Consider the following 24,679-nt stretch of genomic DNA (forward strand, 5'->3'; position numbering starts at 1 on the left):
CATCGTTAAAACCATAACTCGTTCGACTCGATTGATTTCTCCCGTTCCTAACGAAAAAACTCTCTGAATTCCTGTATTCGATAAATCGTATTTCTCGTTGTTACCCATTGCTAAATTCCAGCAAAGGCATTCCAGCAGAGAAGGGGAGAAGGGAGAGAGAGAGAGAGAGAGACGAAACGTAGTAAACTCTGGTTGTAAATTTGACAGGTTTCCATGCAAATCACCTTGGAATTAATACATACTCTATCCGAGTAGCGTCGAAACTAATTCGGCGTGTACGCTTGTTCCTGTTATCGGTTTTAACTAATTGTAAGTTCCGAATTGCAACTCGTCATTAATCGTGTTTAGTTCACGCGAATAAAAAGGCAACTAGATCGACAACTTTGGATGTGTTCAAACAGCGTGGAAACGTATTCGCGTAGAATTGGGGTAACTTTATCTTCGTATTAGCATACTTTCAAGATTTGATTGGAAGAATAAATAAAGATGCGAGACGATGTTGGCAGAGATAGAAGACCAAGACGGTGTGACGTTGTCAGAAACGTAATATGACGAGCGACGTACCCGTTTCATTCGGTTTCGTAGGAATATGCGGAAACTTGCACGTGCCAATTGTACGCCTCGTCTTCAACGCAAGAACTTGCGGAAGAACAACTCGAAACTATCTTGAATTGGAAAGCAATATGCCTTTACACGTAACAGTTATCACAAGCGTTTGTGCATCGAAACGGAGTATGCACCGTCGAACGCACAACGTTTTATGCTACCTCGCGCTTTATATACGTTCAATATTTGTAACGTTTCCCTTTTATCCCTTGTCGAAACATCGTAAAAACAATATAGTAAAGCTGCTTTACGAGCAAAGAAGTATCGTGCTGGTTTGCGAGGTACATATTCGAAACAATTCCTTTCTTCACGGTATGCCTTCATTTTACCTCGAATTCCTGTATTTTCATATAACGTAACGTGACTGCATTAGATGTTAAATATTCGCATTCATGTCAGAACAATAATACGTATTCGTGGCAAGCAAGGAATACATTTGCTTCCTTGCATTACAAACGGATGCCAGAAAAGCGGTAGACAAGAGCGATAACTCCTATTCTCGTGGAATATCTCGGCACGTGCGTCTTCCGACCAACTTACCTACCGTATTCTTATCTGTCAGATTATGCATAAAGCATAAGCAAGCTTTCTTCATCCTTTGATTCCTTTCTCGGTGATACCTTTACTAATCTTAAAGAATTTTGCGACGTATGCATACAGATGCACTGAATGTTTCTTCGGAAACGGAACACGGTACAACGGTAATTCGTCGATCCAGATCTAGTCAAGGTAGGATAATTGCGACGTACTAGTATTTAAAACAGTAATCGGATTTTACAGCATCTCGTTTGATGCACATTTACGTAGATAGATTCGTATATCGCGATGAAGGGTTCGCGATCGATTTCAATGCTATGGGAATTTTTCAAATCCATTCAAGAGAATTCGGGTTTAAGAAACATGGAAATGATTTTAAAAAATCTCGTATATCACTCCCTTGTTATTTAGATCCAACGAGGATTCGCGGTATACCGATCGACTTTATAAAGTTATATATTTGTACGCATGCATACACGCATGCATATATACGTGAAACACGATCAAATGTTGTCGAGTTTGACACCTGTGAAACTCGCGTATACTGTGAATGTAGTAAATAAAAAAGCATGGTTAACGTTATTTTCAAAATGTGGCTTCAGGAAAGTCTAGAAACGACGTGATGGTACTGCGACCGACCGATGAAAAGTCATCGCGGAACAAGCACGGTAACGTGCGGTGACATTGTGCGCGTAATGACATTTAACGCGTAGCATTGCGATAATACGAGCATCATACCGCAATGTAGCATAGGTAAATCGGTGGAAGGTTTGCCTTGGTATAACACGTCCGACGGATTTAGTTTCAGCCGCGCATCACAGCTCGGTCTGATCTGCCGTTGAACATATCACTGACAATGAGAAGCACGCACATCCGATCAACATCCGAACTAGTCGGGTTTCGCGTCTCTCTTCTTTCTCAATTTCCTCTTGAAAAGATGAGCATAAATCGATTGCAGATCGCGAGCGTTGTTCGCAGAAGCGTGGTGTATTTATGTAGATGGCTGATTCACACCTTTACGTTGGAAACTCGAGGCGTCGTTAATTCCAACGAGGGCTTGTAACCGTGCTTGTATTTTCGACGTCAGATAAAAGCTTTTGTCGCGTCCATCGAATATTTTGATGAAAAGTCTGAAATTTTGATAACACTTGCGGCAATGCTAGATACATGTCGTTCATTCGATGGGAAATTTTCATCGCACGGACGTTTTTACGCGAACATTTTTACGGATTGGTAAACCGGTTCTGCCCGGTGATTCGTGGGCAATTTATTGGTTTGGTTTTCGGACTGCGCGAGGGTGGAGGGTTACCGAATGGACGGGAAGTGACAACGGCAGCTCGTAAATTTACAATAATTTCGACAGAGTGCACACGAATGCACATACGGAGCCCGAACGCTTCGAGACGTTTGAAATTATCATTGCCATTCGCGAGTATTCTTCTCCGACGAAAACTCTTTCTCGAGACTTTTAAACTCTGTTACTTATTCACCGAATTTTTCTCTTACTTTCTTCTTCGACCCAGCATTGAATCATATTCCTTGGAAAGACGTCCTATTATTAAAACTTTTTCCCTCTGTTATCCGACTTCACGAACTTTCGATTATCCGAGTTCATTCGATCGTAATTCTTGCTATTAGTGCTCGAGAATATTAAGGGAGAATCGCACGCGTAACGTTAAATTAGGAAATGGTATTACCTCGAGTATCGTCATGTTTCGAAATTACACGCGAGTAAAACGAATATTTAGTATATTTTTAAGAAATTTCTGTTTTCGTACTGGTCACGGATTCTTTTAATTTACTTCTTCAAATAAAAAATTGTTCTTTAGACAAGCGGAACAGGATCGCGATATCGCACGCGTCAGAAAGTTTCTTTTCGTTTCTTTCCTCTTTCTTTTGCTTTAACAGAGAAACGGCAGAAAAAAGGGCCCAAGAAATATCGTGCAGTCGACTTTGACAAGGATTAGCGTGACTGGTTGATCCGACACAGTTAGTTTTCCTATTTAGTTTAATTCCGCGTGGTTCTCGACGTTCGACGCAAACAGGCTCGCGCGAGATCACCGGAACTGGCGTCGCAAGCTCGAAATGCCGTCGTCGGAAGGGAGGGGTTTAGTACGATGCTTCCAGGATTCGCCGACCTCTTGGGAAAGCTCCGACCCGGCAGAGAAAATGATGGAAAGCATAATCCCCCTTAAGAGGCTTAACTCGACGATCCTCGAGTGACCGGAGATAACGCTCGAGCTTTCCAGGTGCGAGTCACGAGTTTTTCAGGATATTTTTCGCGAGTCAAGACGAAAAGGAACGGCCAGGCCGCATAAGCGCCGTCGCGTCGCTTTCTTGCGGCCATGTTTCCTCTCGACGCGTTACTTACACACGCTTTAACACGTAACGTTGCGTCGCGTCGCGTCGCTACGAATTTACGCTTCACTCCGTATGCAAACTAGGACCAACAACGTATCCGACACGTCTATTCGAACTGTAGGTCGGGTCATTCTTTCGCCTTCCGTTATACCACGATTCTCTCGATTTTACAGACTTTATTGCGCGACAAAATTATTGCGTTGTTTTACGTTCTTGCATACATATCGCCTTTTTACGACAACACCATAGAAAGCAAATGCGAAGAACAGTTTGTGTCGATCGGTTTAATTTCATTTCCGTGTCGATTCATCGAATAGCTTTTTTACAATATTTCTCAACTCTTTGTTTTTATTTTTGGCACGGCAGCGCAGCCCGAAGTGTACGTTCTCGAGCGAACAACCAGTCTTTGCGGACTGTCGTCAAGTTCACGAGTTTCTTAGCTTTTTCGGTTTCCTTTCAGGAGAATATCGCGGATGTAATAGCGCAAGAACGAGAAACAACGATTGTTTGGACGTACCTCGTGAAACCATGTCAATCTGTAAGCTCTAGGATTCGCCCTAACGTTGCACTCGAAGTAAACGTCGTCGCCTTCCTTGATGTTCTTTGGATTCAACGAGGAGCCCATCTTCAGAGCGACGACAGGGGCAACTAAAAAACAGGAACGTGAACGTTAGAGTGGAACGAAAATTGGAACGGTTATCTTCTTTCGAGATCATCGCAAAGAAAGAAGAGAGCGATTGATCGCAACCGCAACCATGGTAACTGAAAATCTACGTTTGTCGCACATCTGTCGCCATGGTATTTATGAATCAAGAGTTCATCGAAGCCACGGTGCAATAATATTCGGGCATTAACGGGGCTCGTTTAATGAAATTTGCATTTTCGTTCACGCGAAATACGTCCAAGTGAACATCGAGTCGCGCCGGAGCGGAATCGAAACTCGAAACTACCGCGTAGTTAATAACGTCACACTCGAATTACGGGAAACGTTTTATCGCGCGTAGTTCCCAGCTCGATGAAAACCGTTATTGAACTTTGCGTGAGTCACGATTCTCTGTATGCATCGATACTGTGCTTAATCGGTTCTACCATGTTGATGGGCGCATATCGAGGGTACGATAGTAACGAACGTAGCAAATATTAAAGAAGATCATTTTCATCTTCTTCCTTCGGCGATGATTTATCGAAAATTCATGTACGCGCATCTTGTGAATATTTTATTCTTTCTTTAGGAACACCAACGGTTCAACGAGAAAGTTTAATATCGATTGGAAGAAACCACGGGACTAGAAGTAACGAACCGACGACGTCTTATATCTTTCACGTGATCAGTAATTCGGTCATGTAATAAATCGTAGATCGGCGCGCTTGTAGGAAGCTGTTTCGCATGCATTTACCTTACGCATACACGCGGCGAGACACAATGTGTACTTCAGTGTCGCAGCTCCAGCAGCACGATTTCAGATTCACAGAATACGTGCAGATGCATATAACTCTGACATCCTCTACGAACGACGTGTGCACAACCACGCATTTAAAGTTTACGCTAATCTTGGTTCCGCGAATCTTGTTCCGTGTCTCTACAGTCCCGGAGAGAATCGGTCGTGTACCCATTAAACAAATGCACCTATTTGGCTGCGGTTACTCCGAACGAGCTGTCACTCAACTATAGCTCGAATCATAATGATCACAGGGGTAGAGTTAATAGTTCGAATTATTCTTATAATCGCGTACAATTTTTTCATCTGCTACGAACGTACGTACGTATACGTAGGTATAGTTGGATAACATAAAAAACACGGCCAGGTGTACGTAACGCGTTTGCTTGTTACGCAAATTCAACCCGCGTGGTTCTATCGTAAACGAACTACGAGGCCAGTCTCGGGTTAATTTTCATTAAGCGCACGTATCTTATGGAAATTCATTGAGCAGGGTTCGTTTACGTGAGCGCAAAAAAGTCAACTCTACGACAGTGACCGTCCTTTGATGACACGCGAAATTAAAGAACAAACGAAGGGAATCCGAAATTGTTATCTCCCTTCTCAATTACTTGCTTGGAGAGAACGAGTGTTGTCGAAAAGTTACCTGATGTCATTGCGACTGTATATTTTCAAGTATAACGAAGTCTTGGTATTTTACAGAGGATCAAATAACGAAAGTTACATTTTTATTGCGATATCGTTGATTTTATACGAGACAGATGTAACGTGGTTATGCCGGGTGACACGATAAGCCGCGATTATGCGTACTTTTGCGGATAAAAATATTTCGTCATATTTTTGTCGGCAGACTATGAAAACTGACGGCGTAAAATTGAAATCCGTTATTCCCGCTTGTCATTCTCTTTCCGAAATTAATACTCGTATTTATTTGTTTGATTCTACGTAATGACAGGATCGATCTATTCTCGGAGGTTTAATTTTAATCCAAGCTACGATTGTAAAGGGATTATAACGTGCAATCGAAAGAATACAGAGATGTGGTTTTCGTACGAGTTGCTGTATGCGCGGCTTTGGATGCGTCCACCAACGACATCTTCGGTAGTTTCGACGCCAAGAGTTTGCCACGTTTTACGCTTCTCTCGTTTTTATTGGCTAGATATTGAAGATGTGAGGCAAAGAGAACGAGAGAAGAGAGAGAGAGAGAGAGAGAGGGAAAGTAAAGACAATGGTTTATTGCAAACGGCTGTCACAGAGGCAAGCTTGGCACTCGAAATGTAGTCATTATTCGTCTTAACACCCTGCAGAGTTTGCGAAGGTTTCTCTTGGCCGGATTCGATTCATCAAAGCCGGTGCCAGACGAAACGTTTTGATAAAGAGTATGTGCGAGGAACTGGAGGGAAATAGGATTTCGCAGCGAGAGAAATAAAGACGAAGAAGGAAAGAAGAGACATAAGAAACGCGGAGAGTAGTAAACGCGTTTCAAAGAAGTGAAATAGATCGCTCATATCGTAGATAAATCGATGTATCGGACGAAATGTAGACAAAGTTGCTGGTCGCCGCGTGTGTTTGATCCAAAGTTTCGATCGTGCCAATGATATATACCGTGGTTACATGCATGTATTCGTGGCTGACACAGTTTTGCTCTTTTAGCCTCCCGAATAAACAACGGGCCCAATGTCATCGAGAGAGACTCGAAGAAGCGTCCTGGACGAATTCTCGGAGGGAGAAGTTTAGCAACAGTTGATGCGACGAGTTATTCTGTAAAGTTTCGTGGGTATTGTAATTGTTGCGATTGCGAATATTATACGTACATACGCATTTACGTTTCCTCTATTTCCTTTGCTAAATGTCGAGAGTCGTGAGTAACGTTTCGCATGTTACACTCGCCTTACCTATAACGAAACGAGAGACGAGAAGAAGCAACCGCTCGAATGAAAGAAGAAAACAGAAATGCGAGATAGGACGCAGGCAGACAGGCACGGATTGGTCCCGAACTATCGGCCTGTACGAGAGGTCACTTCGCGATATGAATTCTGCAGCGTTCGCCGATGGATGGACTTGATATCGTCGACCGGAATTCTCTCGGTTACTCGGTTGTCTCATCACGCGATGAATCTGATTGATATTGGCCCCTTAGTGTGCTTTGTGAAATTTTCGAAAAGTCTGCTCGATGGAACACGCGTTATCCGATCGAGAATGAATACGTGGCCCTGAAAGCTAGACCGAGACTACGTGTCCTGCAGATCCAACGGATCCTTTCCTGATCCTCGGAAAACGTGTGGAAACCAGCCGCCGACGAAATTGCTGATATTCCACCGATAACGACGAGTGTGATTTTGTATGGTACGGTTCTTTCGTTTTCGTTCGATAAAAAAAAGAAAGAAAAAATTGTAATATCGCGTCGAAGCCTAGATGGTTACGGATCGATTAGAACGAGGCACGGTATTGAATTTCTTTGCGTCGAAATGATCTTAAGAAAACGGAAAATGTTTCAATGGTTCGAATCGGATCGAATCGATTCGTAAAGAAAGAAGAATTCTGTCTTTCCTTAAGACTCTATCCCGCAGGGGAAGATTACGTGTCGGCCGAGTGTCGACGAGTGGAGGGATCGCAGGTCATCGGCAGAAAGTATCAAGTTGAATCGGGTTGCCAAACGAGAAGATTTCACCGGTGAATCTTCTTGAAATATGTATTTGTTCGTATCTGTTCAACTTGACTTCCTGCATTAATTAAACAACATTCGATTAAAATCCACCTGGTGGAACGGTGAATAGAGAGTAACGTACACGAGGAAAATGCAACGCGTTAAAGAAGATACTCGTGTGCAATGTAAGCATGGGTTTTAAAACCGTGCTTTAACGGCTCCAGTGCTTTTGGAACGCGTCATTACGGTACGGTACATAAAAACCAACGTAATCCATGTAGTTGTCTTGGTTAATTGGGTCGTCTCCTGACCGTCTCAGTCGTAAATTTCTAACTCGAGACTCGTGGAAAATTGCACCATAGTTTATGCACCGATTTTAAAAAGATGTTGTTTCATCAAAGTATTAACGCGGAGTTTTGGATTATAAATGAAGTTGTGTATATGCACATAGACGCGAAGCATCGGTCATTACGCTCGTTACTTTTTCTATCTAAAATGATGTCCGGTTCCCTGTTGACGTTTCGTGGCTCGTTACGGCCGAGCCATCAGTCATCTCATCGGTCATGGCACGCACAGAACCTCCTATGAAACTTTTGAAACTTTGCAATACGTACGGAATTAGTCTAGGCACGTCTATTAGTTACGCTAGCACCGTGCGACACCTGTCGAATTAGTAACGTTTTTAGAATTCTCGAATTAAGTGGAATTCTTTAACGAAATTCGATTCGACTATACGTATCCACGTGACGTAGAGATTGTCTCCACCTTGAACAGTCATTGGGAGAAATGAAAGCAACGTGAATCGCGCTCTTTCATTTGAGAAGATTGTAAAATGAAAATATTGCTGTTCTCGGCAACGATACTATGAATTTTAATTAAATTTCGAATCTCGGTTGCACTAGGAACGCAGGCCGTTAATGTCCGCCGATATCGTGAAATTGACAGAGTCGGAATTTAGAGTTTGGTCGATCGGGGTGAACGGCGAAGCTTAACGATTCAGGGAACGCGAAATTTCCTCGGCGGTATTTTGCAGGTATCGAATCGTCAGATAGCGGGACGATCCGAAACGAAGCCATTTAGCTGTGCGAATAATGGGATTCGATAATGGCTTTTCAACGTACGGAGACAATGCCACGATTTATCGTTCCTAGTCGGCATTCTCGTCCTCGACGACGTCAACGTGGGGTTTCAACATTTCTTCTTTTACGGTACAGTTACCGGCTGAAGTGATTACGTTTCAACCGTGAATTCAACACTTTTTAAATTTGCAATTGATACGTTCGAAAATTCGAAACTTGTAAATTCAAGAATTCTGAATTTCAAAGACTCAAGTATGGAGATGTAGGGGAAAAGATTGTATTTATAGTTTCGTACAGATTGTAACGAAGCTTGCTCCACGACGAAGCTAATTAACGTTCCCTGTTATAGAAGTAACAAGTTACGATAGAAGCAGGCTGGAACGAATGATCGGGTAACTTTCGAACAAGAGATGAAGAAGCGGGTAAATCGTGTAAGCAAATACGTTAACGAACGACGATCAGGTAATATTTTTCCAAGTTATATTTCGAAGGCCGAAGACGTATTGGATTTGGATTATACACATAATACCCGGGAGAATATAGTTAATTTTCCTGTTTGCCTTTGGTGGATCGTTATGATTGGATATAAGAGTAAATTCCAGCCGGTGAATCGCAATGATCTTGTTAAATTCGTTTTCTTTTTGTTCATCGAAAGTTGAGCACTCCCTGTAAGTTCTTGTCCGGCAGGTTGGATTATCTGGACGAGTTACGTTGGTTTGGGTTACTTTGGCCCTCGGTACTATCGGTCGTAAATCACTAGATTCGTAGGTATTCGTAAATTGGCCACTCGACCGCAATATCGATACTACGAAGTCGAAGCACGAGCAAGCTCGGACCGCAAAATTGCCAAACCAGGTAGCAGATTTCCAGCGAGCCGCGTTGGTGCAGATAACGATTCGACAGATATCGTTTACGAACTGTGCATTAATTAATTAATTAATCACGATGGAAAAGCAGTACCGACGTAAACGTGTTTCTAAGATTCTCGGGCAACTTACTGGCAACGTAGCTGTCGTTAAATTCTAATTTGTGTCTACACCATTATCGATATTTCTGCACAACTTACGCGCTCGATTTATCGCGTTTCTTCTTAATCAGTTGCTAAATAACGCGGATTTTAGAAACGATTATTTACGCGCGGGATTATCTAGTCAGCAGATAATGGGGAATTTACCAAGTTGTACGAGCATGAAGAAGGTAGAAAACTTGTAGTTTTTATAGCATACGTTTTGCGGTAGCCTCTAACTCTTGCTCTCACTACTAGACAGCAGAGATTCTTGAGCTAAAATAAACTTACCACTTTGGACGGTACTTACGAGCGATACGAGCAGAGACATCAAGAAGTCATCTTGAGATCGTAGTATCAAGCCTAAAAGCTACCTAGTCGTTCTTATTGCTTGTAAAACGCTACATCGGATGCCTCGTGAAAGTCCCGTAAAGTTACTTCCCGACAAGAGAACTTCCGGTACTGTAGCACCTGTCAAATTTCTCTCCTATTCAAGTGCGGCCAGACAGGCGTGTTTTTTACTTGTCGCGAGATACACTGACATTTGCAGTTTATTAAATTTCCATGCTGTTATTTCGATCTCTCGACTGTTCTCGATGAGTTTTCATCCGTTCTTTGGTCTTTTCCTGGAAACCGCCCAATTGTTGGGAAAGCTGCTTTACGCATATGCCTTCGGTCTTTTCCCATTTCGTTGGATGCAAAGAATCCGTGAACGGAATGGAGCGGAGAAACCAGCGTGAAGAGTACCTTGAAAACATGTTGAGTAAATAATTCGATCAACGTCAAAGCAGGGACGGTTGTTTCGCTTTGCGGCTGGCAACAGGATCGTCATTCGATGATGGAGGTGAATGGTGGAACGTGATAAAGCGCGTAGACAAAGAAGGGATGAGGTGGACGACCGAGGATATGGGAAGCTCGTATCGATCGATTTTACGCATTTCCGTAAAAGCATTCGTAATGACGTTGCTGACTGTGTGTGAACAAAAGTGGCGTACAGTTATAGCGTCATGGTGCAACAACTATAAACAAAACCAAGAGACCACCAAGCCAAGTTCGTGGCAGGGATATTCAGAGCTAACGTTCCATTGTATTGTAGTCGTAATCCACGGAGTATCGGGATATTTACCATGGTGTATGTTGGTGGCTTTACAATTCTCAATCGAAAGATTTATTAGGACGAATGAATCGGAAGACAATGAAAAATCGCCAGAGGAAACTTCCATACAGTGACGTTTTATTGTTTATTTATGAAAAATATTGGGCTACGATGAAATTGTAAATCGAATTCTCGGATTTGTACTTCGAAAGACCAGTTTAAACGTACGAGACACATCCACGTATAAGATGATTGAATTTGTCACATGCGCTCTCCATAATAGCTCTATCGTAATTTTTTGTAGCGTTTCCTTTACTTTCCATCGATCGTAAAATAGACTTTTGTTTCTCTGGATATTCGTTGAACTGGCTGTATCGAATAATCCATCGTTCACCGAATTTATCGACCGATTTCGTCTGTCGGAATTGTCAGACTTTCCGGTAGTTCTTCGAGGTTTCATTCTCTCCATGTTTTTTTATTACCAATCCTCGCAAGTTCAGTGCAGAACGTCACGCTGAAAACGATCTCCGAAGTTGCCATACATTCACTTCTAACCGTTGAATAAGATCGTTATCCACTCGTAAACTTTCAACGACGAATTTCCAAGTATGTAAATCGGCTACACGACCAATAACGAATAGAACTTTAAAGATCTTGCTCGAGGTACACATATCGTAAGGGACAGAGAAAGAGGAACAGAGAAAGAGGGACAGAAATAGAAAGGAAGAACCGGAGAGTAGTTGATTCGGGCGTTAGCAGAAGATCGAAATTCAGTCCACAAATAAACTATTCGTAAATATTCATAAGAATTTCCCCGGAATTCGTTATAGTTTCTCGAGAGAGAATGCAGTCTCCCTCAAGTAATTAAGGCAATTAACATGCGAGCTGGGAAAGAAGCCACGGAGAAGCTGTGAGATATAGACACGGATATAGCATTTCGGTCTCCAGTGTCGCACTTAGTAATATGCTCCTCAATTTTTGCGAAATTTTTTGAAAATTGTATATACCATTGCATGAATGCGATTTCACAGAGTATTCGTTTCAAGTTTTTGAGAATCGAATTTTATCAAAAATGCAAGGAAATACAGATATGTAATAAATGTGCAATGAAAATAAATGTCTGTAGGATGAAATTGCATACATTTTAGATATACATATAATAATTTGTGAAACGCCTTTTTATATTCTTGTGTAATCTTAAAGATTTCGCTTTCGAGTACATACAAGAGTTTTGATATTTTTCAAGCAACAGGAGGATCGTCGTTGCTCATAATCCTATATTTTTGCCAATATATTTGGCGTGTGATCTTTTTGCACGTTTTTCCGCTGTAACCGTTTATCTTTTCCTAAAGCGAGCTGATCTCGTTTATCATTTTTTATCGCAAATTAAAAATGTAGCCGCTTCGCACACGCGTCATCGCTTTTAACGATACCGAGGCTATTGATTTACGGGGGTACGAACTACGCGTAACGAGCATCTACACTAAAACATTTACATTCTAGTAGTAGTCACGACAATCGAATATTACGCATTAGATCGCTAATAATCGTCGTTCCCGTGCGCAAGTCGCATCAAATCATGCGCTGTACATTAATTATGCTGACAATGCTTTTAACGAGCCGTATTTCCACGCGTTGTCATCGCTAGAATGTCTTGTCCCTTCCAATTTCGTATCTCAAAGGGGAAATACACCTTCGTAGACCAGCACGTGTATCAGCCACGTTATGTTTGTTGCACAGCTATTCGAGCCAGAGATTGTTTATTCGTGGATAGTACTAAGCACGAGTTATACAATAGACAGTTTAACGCGTTTTAAAATAAAATTTCAAAATCAGTGGAATCAGCTTCAGAATCGATCTTCTTTTTTCCGATACTCCAAGATAGGATGGAGAAGTTGGGAGCAATATTCTATTTTCTCGGGTTGAAACAATTATTCTGTATCCATTTAAATCTCGTCGATGGATCCATTCTTCGTCGGGACGCGTCGATTGAACGAGCTGTTGCGAATCTACAGTTTTCTCCTCCGTTCGTCGTATTTGTCGTATGTCTAGATAACACATACGCCGAACACCTTCAAGTTTAATTCTATTTAACGCGTTGAAAGAAGAGCAAGAAACAATGGGTTCGCACCGTTCGATCCTAGAAGAATAAACAGGATGATAAGTAAAGAACTTTATGCACGAAATCGCCGGAATTCCCGGAGGGAGATCTTAGTTTTTTAAGTGAAATACATAACAGTAGGTATATCTTAACTGCACGAAGCAGCTCGTTGCCGGCATTGAATCCGAAACACAATAACTCCTGTCCAGATCGTTGGGTTAATCCCTTACAGAAAATGGAAAGAGTCTGGTGAAAGAAGGAGTACTTAGAAAAGAACGGCTACCCGAGAAGGGGTAAGTACCGATGGAAGGAGCAAGGAATGTCGAAGGAATTTGTCGTGGCTGACAACCACCGCCCAGCTTGGCTGTCGTAATATATTTCAAGAGACGCGCGTCAGCTATAACCCTGAAGCTCCTTGCGAGTTCGGAAACCCTCTATAGTCAGCGGCATGGCTGTTCCCTCCGACTAGCAGTTCCGTTTCCTCATTCATCACTGCTACTTGCCTGCTCTGTGGACGTCCGCGTATGTACATCGATGCAAGGGACACGCGCGCATACTCGTATTCGCATGCATATGTATGGAAATGCTGAGATGCGCTCGAGTACACTCTGCAACATGCGTTGTTTACCTCCCGACGTTTAGTAACGCATATTGACCGCACATCCACGCGACAGACGGTTCCAAGATTACTCCGTGATTAGCAGATATCTCTCCAAGGTGAATGCACCGTTCTTGCGTTATCGAAAGCAACGTAGCCCGAATATTCAATCGACGAAATCACTCGCCAACCAGTTAAAATATAAACAGCTCGTTGAGAGGGTGCAGCATGGATTTACTAGGTCTGCGGCTTATAAGTTGAGTTTGAGTATGCCTGTTACTGACCACGATTACATCCGATTATATCCTTGCTATTACGGATCTCTTGAATCAAGGAAAATCGTGGCGGATTTGCCGTTCCTATTTAAGATTATTTATAGTGTTATTCATTATCTTCAACTGCTTGAATCGTTGAATCTTTATCCTCGCAATCCCAAGTCGTTTAGCTTCAAACGTTTAGTTTACATCGCTATTTATCCTCGCTGGTTAATTCTGAATTTGCGAATCCCATATGTAATACTGCGTACTCGTATTGTAACTCGTATCGTACTTGTTAAGATTTCTTTGGTCTTGGCATCTGTAGTTTCAGCGATTCAATTCAAAAAATTTGGTAAGGTATACTACGACTCGTTCGTAGTATATGTGTTCGCTTTATATATATGTATAAAACGACAGAAACATCGCAAATGCGGCAGGTTTTGTTCAGGGAAACGGGAAATTGTACGTTTTAGCTGAAGAATCTGGACGCATGGTTCTCGCTCGCATAATTTCGCCTTTAAAAGACACTTTAGCTTGAGTTTTTAGCGATAATCGTACTTGAAACGAAATGGCTCGGTGTGCCGCGTCGAGTTAAATACTTATCAGGAATACTTTAAATTACCTTTGGAATTCAACACACTGCCGCATCATGAGAGACACCGAAGATTATATTCCCTTTCGTTCCTTCACCTCCACACGATGATTATCGCCTTGCCAGTTTCTTCGCGTAAATCAACGAGTAATGTAATGTATAATATTTAGCACTCGTAACAGTCAGCAGACTCCAGATTAAAATATCGAATAGCGGCACCGATCGACACCATAATACACCAGAATCGCAGTAATTTTCTATCTCGTTCGATATTCGCTTTCTCGCGTGTCTGTCGATTCACTCGTTAAGCATCTCGTTTAGACATCACTCGTCCAATTTTATAACCGCGTTATATCGTTGTTGCTAACCGTCGCGCGCAATTTAGCAGTCGTGATAGCTGAAGTAGTGGCAGCCGGCATTTCGACACGCAAGTTACCAGAAGAGAACGATAAAGATCGGATGGAATCTCTGTCTTCCTAAGAGAAAATGCCACCTTTGTTTGGCGCACCACCGTTTCTCCTTGAGCTCTTACTTTCTATCTCCTTCGGTTTATCGCGATTCCGATAGAAAATTATTTCTATCGGAGCTGAAAATTATTAAATTAAAGGAATCGGCAGGAGTTTCTCTTTTCCAATAGATGCCTTGTTTCACGATTCTCAAATTCATCGTCGAAATCGCTCGACGACTCGTACGTACACACTTCTTGGGCTGGGCAAATGTCAAAGAAATTTTATAGCGCATTCTCGAGCGACGACAAATCTTTCATTTCGTTTCTTTCTTTCTCATCTCGGCGAAATGTTCTAACGAAGAAAGCCTAGCAGTTGAAAAAAACGTTGGATTTGTTGTCGATCCTCGGATTGGAATTGGAAGGGTGGACGTTTGTGTTGGATTCGGCGTAGCATGCCGGTACGAGTCACGTTTGCTTACGACTTGCCCGATTGGACGCTCTCTATTCGAATCGTCGCGTTGCGTCGTTTCGTTCGGCTAAATGGCCGACCTCGGTATTTACGCGCACGATTCCGTCCGAATTTGCACATCTTTTACAATAAACTTTAGTCGCTCGTTCCGCGAGCCGTAATTCTGTTTGGCTGAATTGCGGAATTAGAGAATCCGATCGATCGTGAATCGTTGCCTAACGCTTTGTTCATTTCGAGATAATCGAACCGTAATTCGTTTGGATGATTATTAAAGCGGTCATCGAAAATACTTTTTCATACAGAAATTGACCGGTTAAAGCGGGGTCAGTGAATTCTCTTTCCTACGCACCAGTCGATTAAATGAGGTTTCGTTCGATCGCGTTTAATTCAATTTATTTGCGTCAATCTAGAGCAAATGATAGGTTAGCTGATAAGCACAATGCAAATGGCATTTCATTTGAGAACAGATTAATAATCGGTATCGTATCAATTTTTCTTATACGTTTTAGATTAAAATTGGACCGGAACGCGTTATATGCTTAAAAGTATAAAGAATGTGTTAAATACTTAAATACTGTATCTATGTATTCTTTCGAAACTTTTCTCGCATAAACGGTGGTCGATCGTCGAAACGTTGGACAATCGAAAGACCCGACTATGACCTAATACTCGGACAACACGCTAATGAAACGATAAAAGAAAAGATCACGTAGCCGAAGTTTGATTTGGTTTCGCGTTTAATCACGAGCCTCGCTACATCGACGTCTGGTCGATCGCGATGCAACGAAAAGTCGTACGTCGAGCTTGCCTCTAAAATTCGTTGATCGAATGTTTCTCGTTTAAGGTTTTCATTTCGAATATATTATTGCTCGTCCTCTTGTCGTTTGTCCGCTTATTGATTTCTTGTCGGCCGGTATTTGTTCGACGTGGCGTTGACAAGAAGGAATGAAAAACCGCCCAGGGGAAAGAAAAATCGGAGCGAGATCGTGATAAACGTGATTGATGAGCGACCGTAGCGATCGGTTCGAATTTCGGGGCAATATTTTCGCGAGACCGCGGTCGCGTCATCGTAACCGTACCATTGAATTATTAAGCTAGTTTTCCTGAATTTACATTGCTCGATTAGAGCAATATAACGATAGCTTGGGCGGACTACCATCCGGTCGTGTTCTTGCTACGGTAGTTTATCAGCTGAATTAGACATAGACAATCGCTGCTTCTCGTCAACCGGTCGCATCGGATTTTTCATTCGCACGGCCGAAATCTCGCGTGTTGTCGAGATTGCTTCTCGTGTTCTCTTGTGTTTGTTTTCGGCTTTCAAATTCATCGGTATCAACTATTCTCGTTTTAATGGAATGGCTTGTGACAGCGACAGTTCTTTTTCACGGATTTCAAGCTAGACGAGCATTAAATTTTTACGGTTTCGCGCGACACCCGAAATATATCCGACGGGCTCGGCCAGAAATTACTTTTCAAGCGGGACGACACTTTCGGATAGCCTTTGGCCGGTTGACAATCGGCGGGGATTCGGGGATCCTGGACACGCGGCTGGAAATTGCTTCGGTCGGGGAACGTGAATATAACGCGTACATAACGTTGACTTTTAAACCAGTTGCGAGATTATGTTTATCGTGGAATTAAAAATTCACTAGGTACGAGGCAGTTTTCATTTTAAGTGCAAGAGCTGCTAATGTTAGACGTTGTATTTGCCTCTTACGATAGCGTGAAAATCGTGGAAATTGAGGCGCCGCGGTCGACTTATTTAAGCGAACGCCTGCATAGAACTTTTGCTGGACGAACGTTAATAGTAGCGAGGAACGAAATTAAGTATGCGACACACTATGTTTCGTAAAAAAATATGCTCTTTCTACATACACCCAAAACATGCGAGGCAAACATGCGAGGTATCGCGATACATTTGTAGTCTCCATTCTCGAGATTCCACTGCCAGAGATGGTATTCATTGTTGGGAAATTTCTATCGGAGGCCGAGTCGATAGAAAAATATGCAAAGCAGATATTTGGATATCAGCCGATGCTTCCCACAACTAAAAAGAATCGAAAGATCGGATTGCGACTGGACGTGATCCCATCTCGAACTTTTTGCTTGTTCGTCGATCACTTTATCAACTACTCCGTGTTCAGATTGTGTACGAATTTTTTCTGTTTAATATTCGAAATGGGTGCCGACCGGGAATAATGTATCGCAAAGAGTAAAAGACGTCTTTTGACGAAACACGTTATATCCATTGCGCTAATTGCTGTATTTTTGCATAAATTGTACCTTCTCGTCGTTTGGTAGATATTTAATTTTCTACGATACACGATGAACAGCAGTGAACGAACCTTTATTACGCAACTCCCATTTCGTTATCGTTCACGAATATCGCTGTTCGACTGAAATACCTTTTAGTAATGTATTTTATGTACATTACTATTTCTGTAAAATCTGTATCGGCAGATTTATCGTGGAGAATATTTGCAAGTTGCTGAACCTGAATAACGAAAGGTGATAACGATCTCGAGAAACGGACGAAGAACGGGATGCAAGAAGAAAAGATCCAAAGCATCGAACCCGACGTGGTACGTAGGAATCAGATAATTATAAAATGGAATTAAAAATTCTCGATGAAGCGAGAGGCGCTAAAAAAATACAATCGATAAGTATATTTTACCATCTTCGTTTCAACGTACTTTCTGTTTCATTTGTTTCACAATTTTACCGATGCTTGTATTTCGCTCGCTGGTTCTCCAGTCGATCGTTAGAAAGGAGAAAATCTTTTGTAACGCGAATGAAATACAACGTAGAGATAGAGATAAAGAATGGCGGGTTGGAAAATTCATTCCACATTTCTTGAGTTTTTATCTATGATCAATAATAGAAGTCGTCTATGAAGATTAATATTTAAAGTAGAATTAAACTCACGCTAGTTATCGCTTGTAAATCGTCTTCGTATGATGGTCGGTATATTTAAGCCGAGCTTAATTCGAAACGATGATGATACATTGGTTGCCGTGTCGAATAATTATTAACGATAACGATGATAACAACGGGAACGTTGTGCTCCGTAAATTTCGTTATGCAATGTAGATAGTTTTCTGTTCTTTCGTCTCGAAACATTCGTAATTACGAACGTTTGGCTGTACGAGCGTTCTTTGACGGACACGTTAATAATTAACATCTTCTGATGCTTCAGATTTTACATCGAAATGTAAAGCCTCGGTTAATCGACTAGTAGCTCTTGTGTAAACGCTTTGCGTGTAAAAAATGGGAGAAAGAAAGAAAGAAAGAGAGAGGATGCATTAAATGATTAAAGGACCTCCAAACGCAGGAAATGAACCGGTTCGACGGGGCGACGAAAACTGGTCGAGAAAATCTTGTTTTTCATTTCCGCTGTATCCGTGAGATGTGCATGATATCGCGGAAGATGATAAACTCGGTTGGATCAGTCAGATCATGGAACAACTTTCCCGAAAGGTAGCTAGATGTTTCATTCTCACAAGACAAGAACGTCGTGTTGTGATAGTCAGATAGAAAGTGGCCGGCGATTTTATAATTTCCGTACTAAGATGACGTTGAACAAATATCTTTATATATTTTCAACACAATGATCTTTCATCTTTGCACGAAGTTTTTTGATAAGTTTGTTAGATACGTGGCTGTAACACGAGCTTAAGTTTTTCCATAAACTACCGCCGAAGAAAGAAGCACATATTCGATTCGCTTTGATGAAACTCTCTTCGGCGACATACACATACATATTCTGTGGCTGTCGTGTCGTGTTCCCATAACTGTTTGCCGTTTGACGTATACCAATGTCCAGTTAGCAAATTCCTTCGACAGGACGGTTTATTATTGCGTCGTCAACAAGGGGAAACTCTAACGAACAGGATAACGGCGACTGGAATAAACGCTAACACAGACGCGTATTTCATTCTTGATTCCCGCGATATATATACATAGTCGCGTACGCGAGTTATGGAAGGAACACTCACAGAACCACTCTCTCTCTCTTTCTCTCTCTTTGTTTGAACAACACGCAGTTCTGGTATTGGCGGCAAACCGAAAGTTGTCGACCGTCAAAGTCTGCGTAGCCAATCAAAGTTGTAGGACGTCGCGTCGTTAAGCACACTCCGACGAACTTATCGCGTTATATAACGGAATAACAAACTATGTGCTTTCTCTGCCGTAGATACATATCGAGCTTTCAACGAAATGTTGCCTTCCGTAGGCAGACGTTTGATTTCGTCATCGTATGATATCGTATTTCAGCCAGAGAGGAAGTTCTATCGAGAAACTCGTTTCCTTTTTCCCGAAATATCTAAGTTTGCTTCGGGCAGACTAATTTTACCTTCGACCCTCTCTTTTGTCAAAGTTCACCGATATAATAAAGTTAACGAAAGCGAAGTGGCAGACGCAACATAGCGAACAACGTTCTATTACGATAATAGATTTAGTGTACATTTAGTGCAAAGCGATAAGGTTGCTGACTAGCGATGGCCTGCTGCGCCTAGGCACTTTAAACTTTACAATATTAATTCTGAATCGGCACTCGTTCGTGTAGCAACGTACCTCTATTTTTGCGAAACTCCCCTGCGACTACAATGCACGTTCTTCGAGCACGAGTGAACAGAATATATGCGAAAGACAAGTTTCTCTGTTTGATGTATTTTAACAATATCGTACATAGAGGACAAAGTAGCGAGTAGGACGCAATAAACAAAGACAAGGAATGTCCTTTCGGAGTACGCATTCAAACGTCCGTTTCTTGTTTCGGTTTGTCACGCAGTTATGCCGTAGATATTAATTAGATGCAACATGGCTTATATCTCGTCTCTGTGCTACGTTGGTTCTGTCACTCTAGACGGGTCGCGTTGTTGACCCGAGTTCACAATTTCCGAGAGACGCGTTTCAAAACTTTGTCTATTTTGCGCCAGTAGGAGCGACATAATTGGTGAGTAGCGTTGCATCTACAGCATGTTTACTACAGGAAACGAAAATTATTATTAGTTTGCGAGGTTCCATACGACGTTGTTTAGTCGAACTCGTTACTGGTTCGAGTCGTTTTCTAAATCAACTTGCCAATTATAACTATTTATAACGAGTTTTATTGTTTTTACAACGACCAATGCGGCTAGCGGGTGTTTAACGAAACATTTGAAAAAAAGGAAGAAAAATAGCGCGCAACAGAGACAGGAGAGAAATGGCAAAACGCAAGAGATTGTCGTATAGGATAGAACGATATGCAGAGATAGCCGAGTATCTACGTAAGCGTGTAACCGTGAGATTGTAATTAGTTTCGGCAAGTAAAATCAATGGCGAGCGTTTATCGCGCGCAATAATTTCTGGTACAATGGACTAACAGAGGCCGCTGCTATCGCCTCGTAATTGAGCAGCGGGAAGTCATTTTCCTTTCTTGCCTATTTTTTCGTCCGATCGCGACGAGATCCTGTTGCGATAGAGTCTCTTTTTACAGATGGAAACGATCGATCGAGGGAACGCTGTATCGTACACGGTTCGGCTGCCGTGAAATTGCGTAAACTTATACAAACGGAATAATCAGTTTGGAAGCTAAAAACAATAAAAACTAAAAGCAACTGGAATTAAAAACAATTTCTACGCCTTCAGAACGAACCGGATAAATTAATCGGACAATGTTAGCCCAACAATTTTCTACTCCATATTCCTCAAATTTCCCTGGAAGTTGCGAATTTCCGAAGACCCTGATGATCTACGAACGACAGAGAAGTGTCGGACTGACCGCGCTGCCGAAACGCGTATCAATAGACAAACAGTGGATATTGACGTAGATATCCGTTTTATGCGCAAGCCTTTACATTTCTCGTCGCGTGTACGCATATGCGTTTTGTATATATGTACTTTGCATAGTAGCGTGCACAAGGTTTACCGTGGTACGGAGGCGCGATCGCGTTGGAGATTCGATTGCTCGCGTGCATGAGAGTGCGCGTGTACCCGCGCTTCCGTACGGACACAAATATGCGATACAGCATCGTCCGGTAATGGAAGGCAGGAAATAGCTTTCCGGCAAATGAACACGCGCTATGCCTCGCATTCCACTCGGGACGACGGTTTTCGCGTGACCGAACAGATCGTTAACCACGTGACACAAACGATGCCATTGACCCATTCTCCTTTACCTCCTCCTGCCAATTACGATTTTCTCTTAACGTTCTCCGGATTTATACCAGTTTATGGACAGAGTTGATCCTTCGGTCGCGAATTTTCCAACTAATTCACCGTGACTTTATATCTCTTCCTTTCGATTATTATCGAAAACGCTGGATTTCTGCATCATTGTGCGCCGACCTGACTGATCGAAACGGCACAAGTTGGTTTAATCGCAGCCTAAATCGATCGATGTCTTTTTTCGCATCGCTCGCACGCTTTTCGGCAATAACCCGTAACGAGATTTTCCAATCGTTACGATGTCACCAGCGAAATCCACCGGTAGGGTGGAGATGCGAGCTATGTCTGATGAAGCACGTATCGTTACCACTGACAGCTCGAGGTTGACGTTGATAGATACGTCTCTGTATCGTTAGCTACGGTAAACTGTACAGTTATGGGCCACTTTATAACAATAATGGCCAGCCATTTTCTCGACGAAATGCTCGATTTTACAAGGAACATCTCCCGTTCCCGTTCCTGCGCGCGGATTATGCAAAAATATGGAAACGATTTACGCGACGATTCTTTTTGTTTCGGCGCGGTGGCTTGCCGCGCCGCTAACGATATTTACATATGCATGCGCGAATTCTTATTCGTATTTACCAAGGCCAATAGCCTCCGTTTATTTCCCGCGAACGTGAAATTTTATTCAGGTGTTTACGCGGTTTAAAAGAGCTAACCAGCATCAATAGAATCGTTGATTATGCTGCCGTAAATAAGTAGAAAGCTGTTTACAGAGTTACGCCAATTATTACCGATAGACGCCGACGTGGTTGAACCGTAACGAATATAGCGACCAGCTGTCTGGAATTTTCCTAGAATTGTTATCAACATTCCGGACGTTTTCTGCTATTAACTTTTTCGATATAACGCGCGCACGTCTTTGCTAAATGGAAAGCATTCGAACCTTAATCTACCGTTAGTTTGTAACGTTATTACAGGATTATTCCGATCGTGACCATCATTCCATATTCTCCGAATTGATTCTTCGCCCTGAGGAATTCCACTGGGAAGTCGCTATTGGAATTGGCGTATCGATTCCACCGAGGCTCGACCAAAGGTTTATTAGCAGAGTTGAACGCAAGAATTTAACGTAATTTCGCGTTCTTTGATGGTGAAATAATTCCGTTGTACCATCGTGGGATATATTTTTTATCCTACAATCGAGAAATTATCGTGTTTCGTTCGAGCGTTTGTTCGTCGGTGTTGCCGCTGATAAGTAAGCAATACATTTGAAAATCGGACGATGTCAAATGGAAATGAAGGCGAAAGCGTGGCGATGTGAAGTGTGTTCGTAACGAAATTGTCGTGTAGGTTTCGCAAAGATATCGCGCAACCACCCGCCATATGATTCGTCCTATTAATGCCAAATTCCCACATATATGTATGTATATCCTGGAAACAAGGATAATAGCGGATGCATCGAGTGGCCGATCAGACACGTAGTCGTAAATAAACGGATAACGATAGCTCGTATCTGGCTTACGTTATGCAGGTAAACGTTGGCAGGACAGATTGGCTGGCATGTAATTTCACAGTAAGGCTCTCTCTCTATACCAATGCCGTTCTCGCGATTGCGTGTATGCCAGTACGTCAGGGAAATCTATCGGAATCGAATTAACTGAGAATCATACCATTAGAAGATCCTTGCTACGAGTCCAATTATTCCATTAGGAGACAAATCAAGGAGAACCGATATTGTGCCTTTGTTAGCTCGCAACGGAATATAATCGCGTGTAGCGAAAGTGGATTAATGCATATTTCGGTTTATTCGTTCGCAAACTTTCCTCGAGATAAATTTTTCCAATTTATACGATGTATAACGTATGCATATCGCGACAAATGTTTTGCTTCTTTTGATGTAATTAACATCTTAGCAAAAGTACTTGAGGCGAAACAATAATTGGGGGTGCCACGTACGTTTCCTCGAGAAACGATTGTTGGACGGAAAGTCACCTATCTTACGGACCCCTTTAAGCCGGAAACATTTAACTTTCTTGGTTCTAGCCAGACCTCTCACCGTACGGATATCAATTTCTTCTAAATTCCGATCGTATATCATGAGCCCCCTTTTGTCCTGGTTAAAAATTCGAATACCGAGCTTTTCAAATTTATTGAAATAATTGAATCGTAAACGATCAAAGGTATGCTTTGTTATTTGTTATTTGTGTGCCTGGAATCTTTACGTTTCATAATTTCAACGGTTACGGAAAATACCAAGAGAATGGCCGATCTACTTACAGTGTACTTTTAGCTTCCATCGTTCTTCGATGCCGGCGTCTTGTAACTTTGGATTCGTTGCCCTGCACACGAGAAATTTTCCTTCGTCTTCGATCGATGGTGTCCATTGTAACACGCTGACGCTTGTTCCATCTTCCTGAAACTGATCGGAATTCCGATATAGACGTATTTTATAGATAACTAGTCGAACGAACGATCAACTTCCTGCAACGTACGTAACGTAACGTAGAAGTCGGGAACGCAAATAAAACTTTTCTATACGAACGTTGCGATAGAATTTGCCAAGCCAAGTCTCGAATCACCGCGATATTGGCCAAACTCTGAGAAATCCGTCCTAATAATTACAATGCGATCCCTGACGATGGAAATTTTAGAATTACGCTGAATTTCAGAATTAAATCTCCATGACAATCGTATTCGTTCGACGGAATATTGTCTTTTTTCTTTTTCTTCTTTTTCTCCCTTTTGTAGGATGTCCTTGCTCGATCTTGCATCATTTCCTTTCTAGTGTCAGTAGCCACATCGATTCCTATGGTTTTGTTTGTCGTTCGGAAATCGAGAGAGAAAAGAACGGAAGAACCGTGACGTTACGTGAGACGAGCGGCATTGAAAAACTCGAAAATCTGAAAAATCTCAAATTCAAATGTTGCATCAGTGGCAAGACGAGAGGTGTATCGACCAAAACGAACAGGGGCCACGTCGAACAAAAACGAGCAACGTGAATTCGCGATTGTACAAAAAAAAAAAAAGAAAAAATTCGATATATTTTTTAACACAAGCTAAAATGTTTACCCGTCGGATTTATAGCGGGTAATATCGGCGAAATTTTGGAATGGCCATTCGCTTGTAAGTTTCAAGGGTAGAACCGCTAGCGTGTGCGTCCTTTACACTTTTATCTGCCTAGTTAATGAGTAATCCACCTAGTTGCAATATATTTTTTAACTCTTTTCTTTTTTCCTTTTCCTTGCTTCGAAAAGTCGATAGATTCGTGATAACGAAAACGGTGCTCGGAC

The 24,679-nt window shown here is 42.0% G+C and overlaps 1 protein-coding gene across 3 annotated transcripts in view; it reads right to left on the reverse strand.

Moving 5' to 3' along the window:
* Nucleotides 1-24,679, reverse strand: part of LOC138186163 (nephrin) — a 100,277-nt gene that overhangs the window by 7,304 nt on the left and 68,294 nt on the right. For all 3 annotated transcript variants that reach the window (XR_011174823.1, XM_069125733.1, XM_069125732.1), the window contains 2 exons: nt 23,667-23,808; nt 4,022-4,152 (listed from right to left, as the gene is read on the reverse strand). Coding sequence is in view for 2 of the 3 variants with exons in the window: in XM_069125733.1 (XP_068981834.1) it covers nt 4,022-4,152; nt 23,667-23,808 (273 nt within the window). In the remaining variant the exon portion in view is untranslated. The remainder of the gene's footprint in view (nt 1-4,021; nt 4,153-23,666; nt 23,809-24,679) is intronic.

The sequence above is a fragment of the Bombus flavifrons genome, chromosome 13 (assembly GCF_040668555.2).
Source record: "Bombus flavifrons isolate JBK064 chromosome 13, iyBomFlav1_principal, whole genome shotgun sequence".
In the NCBI taxonomy this organism is placed as follows: Eukaryota; Metazoa; Arthropoda; class Insecta; order Hymenoptera; family Apidae; genus Bombus; species Bombus flavifrons.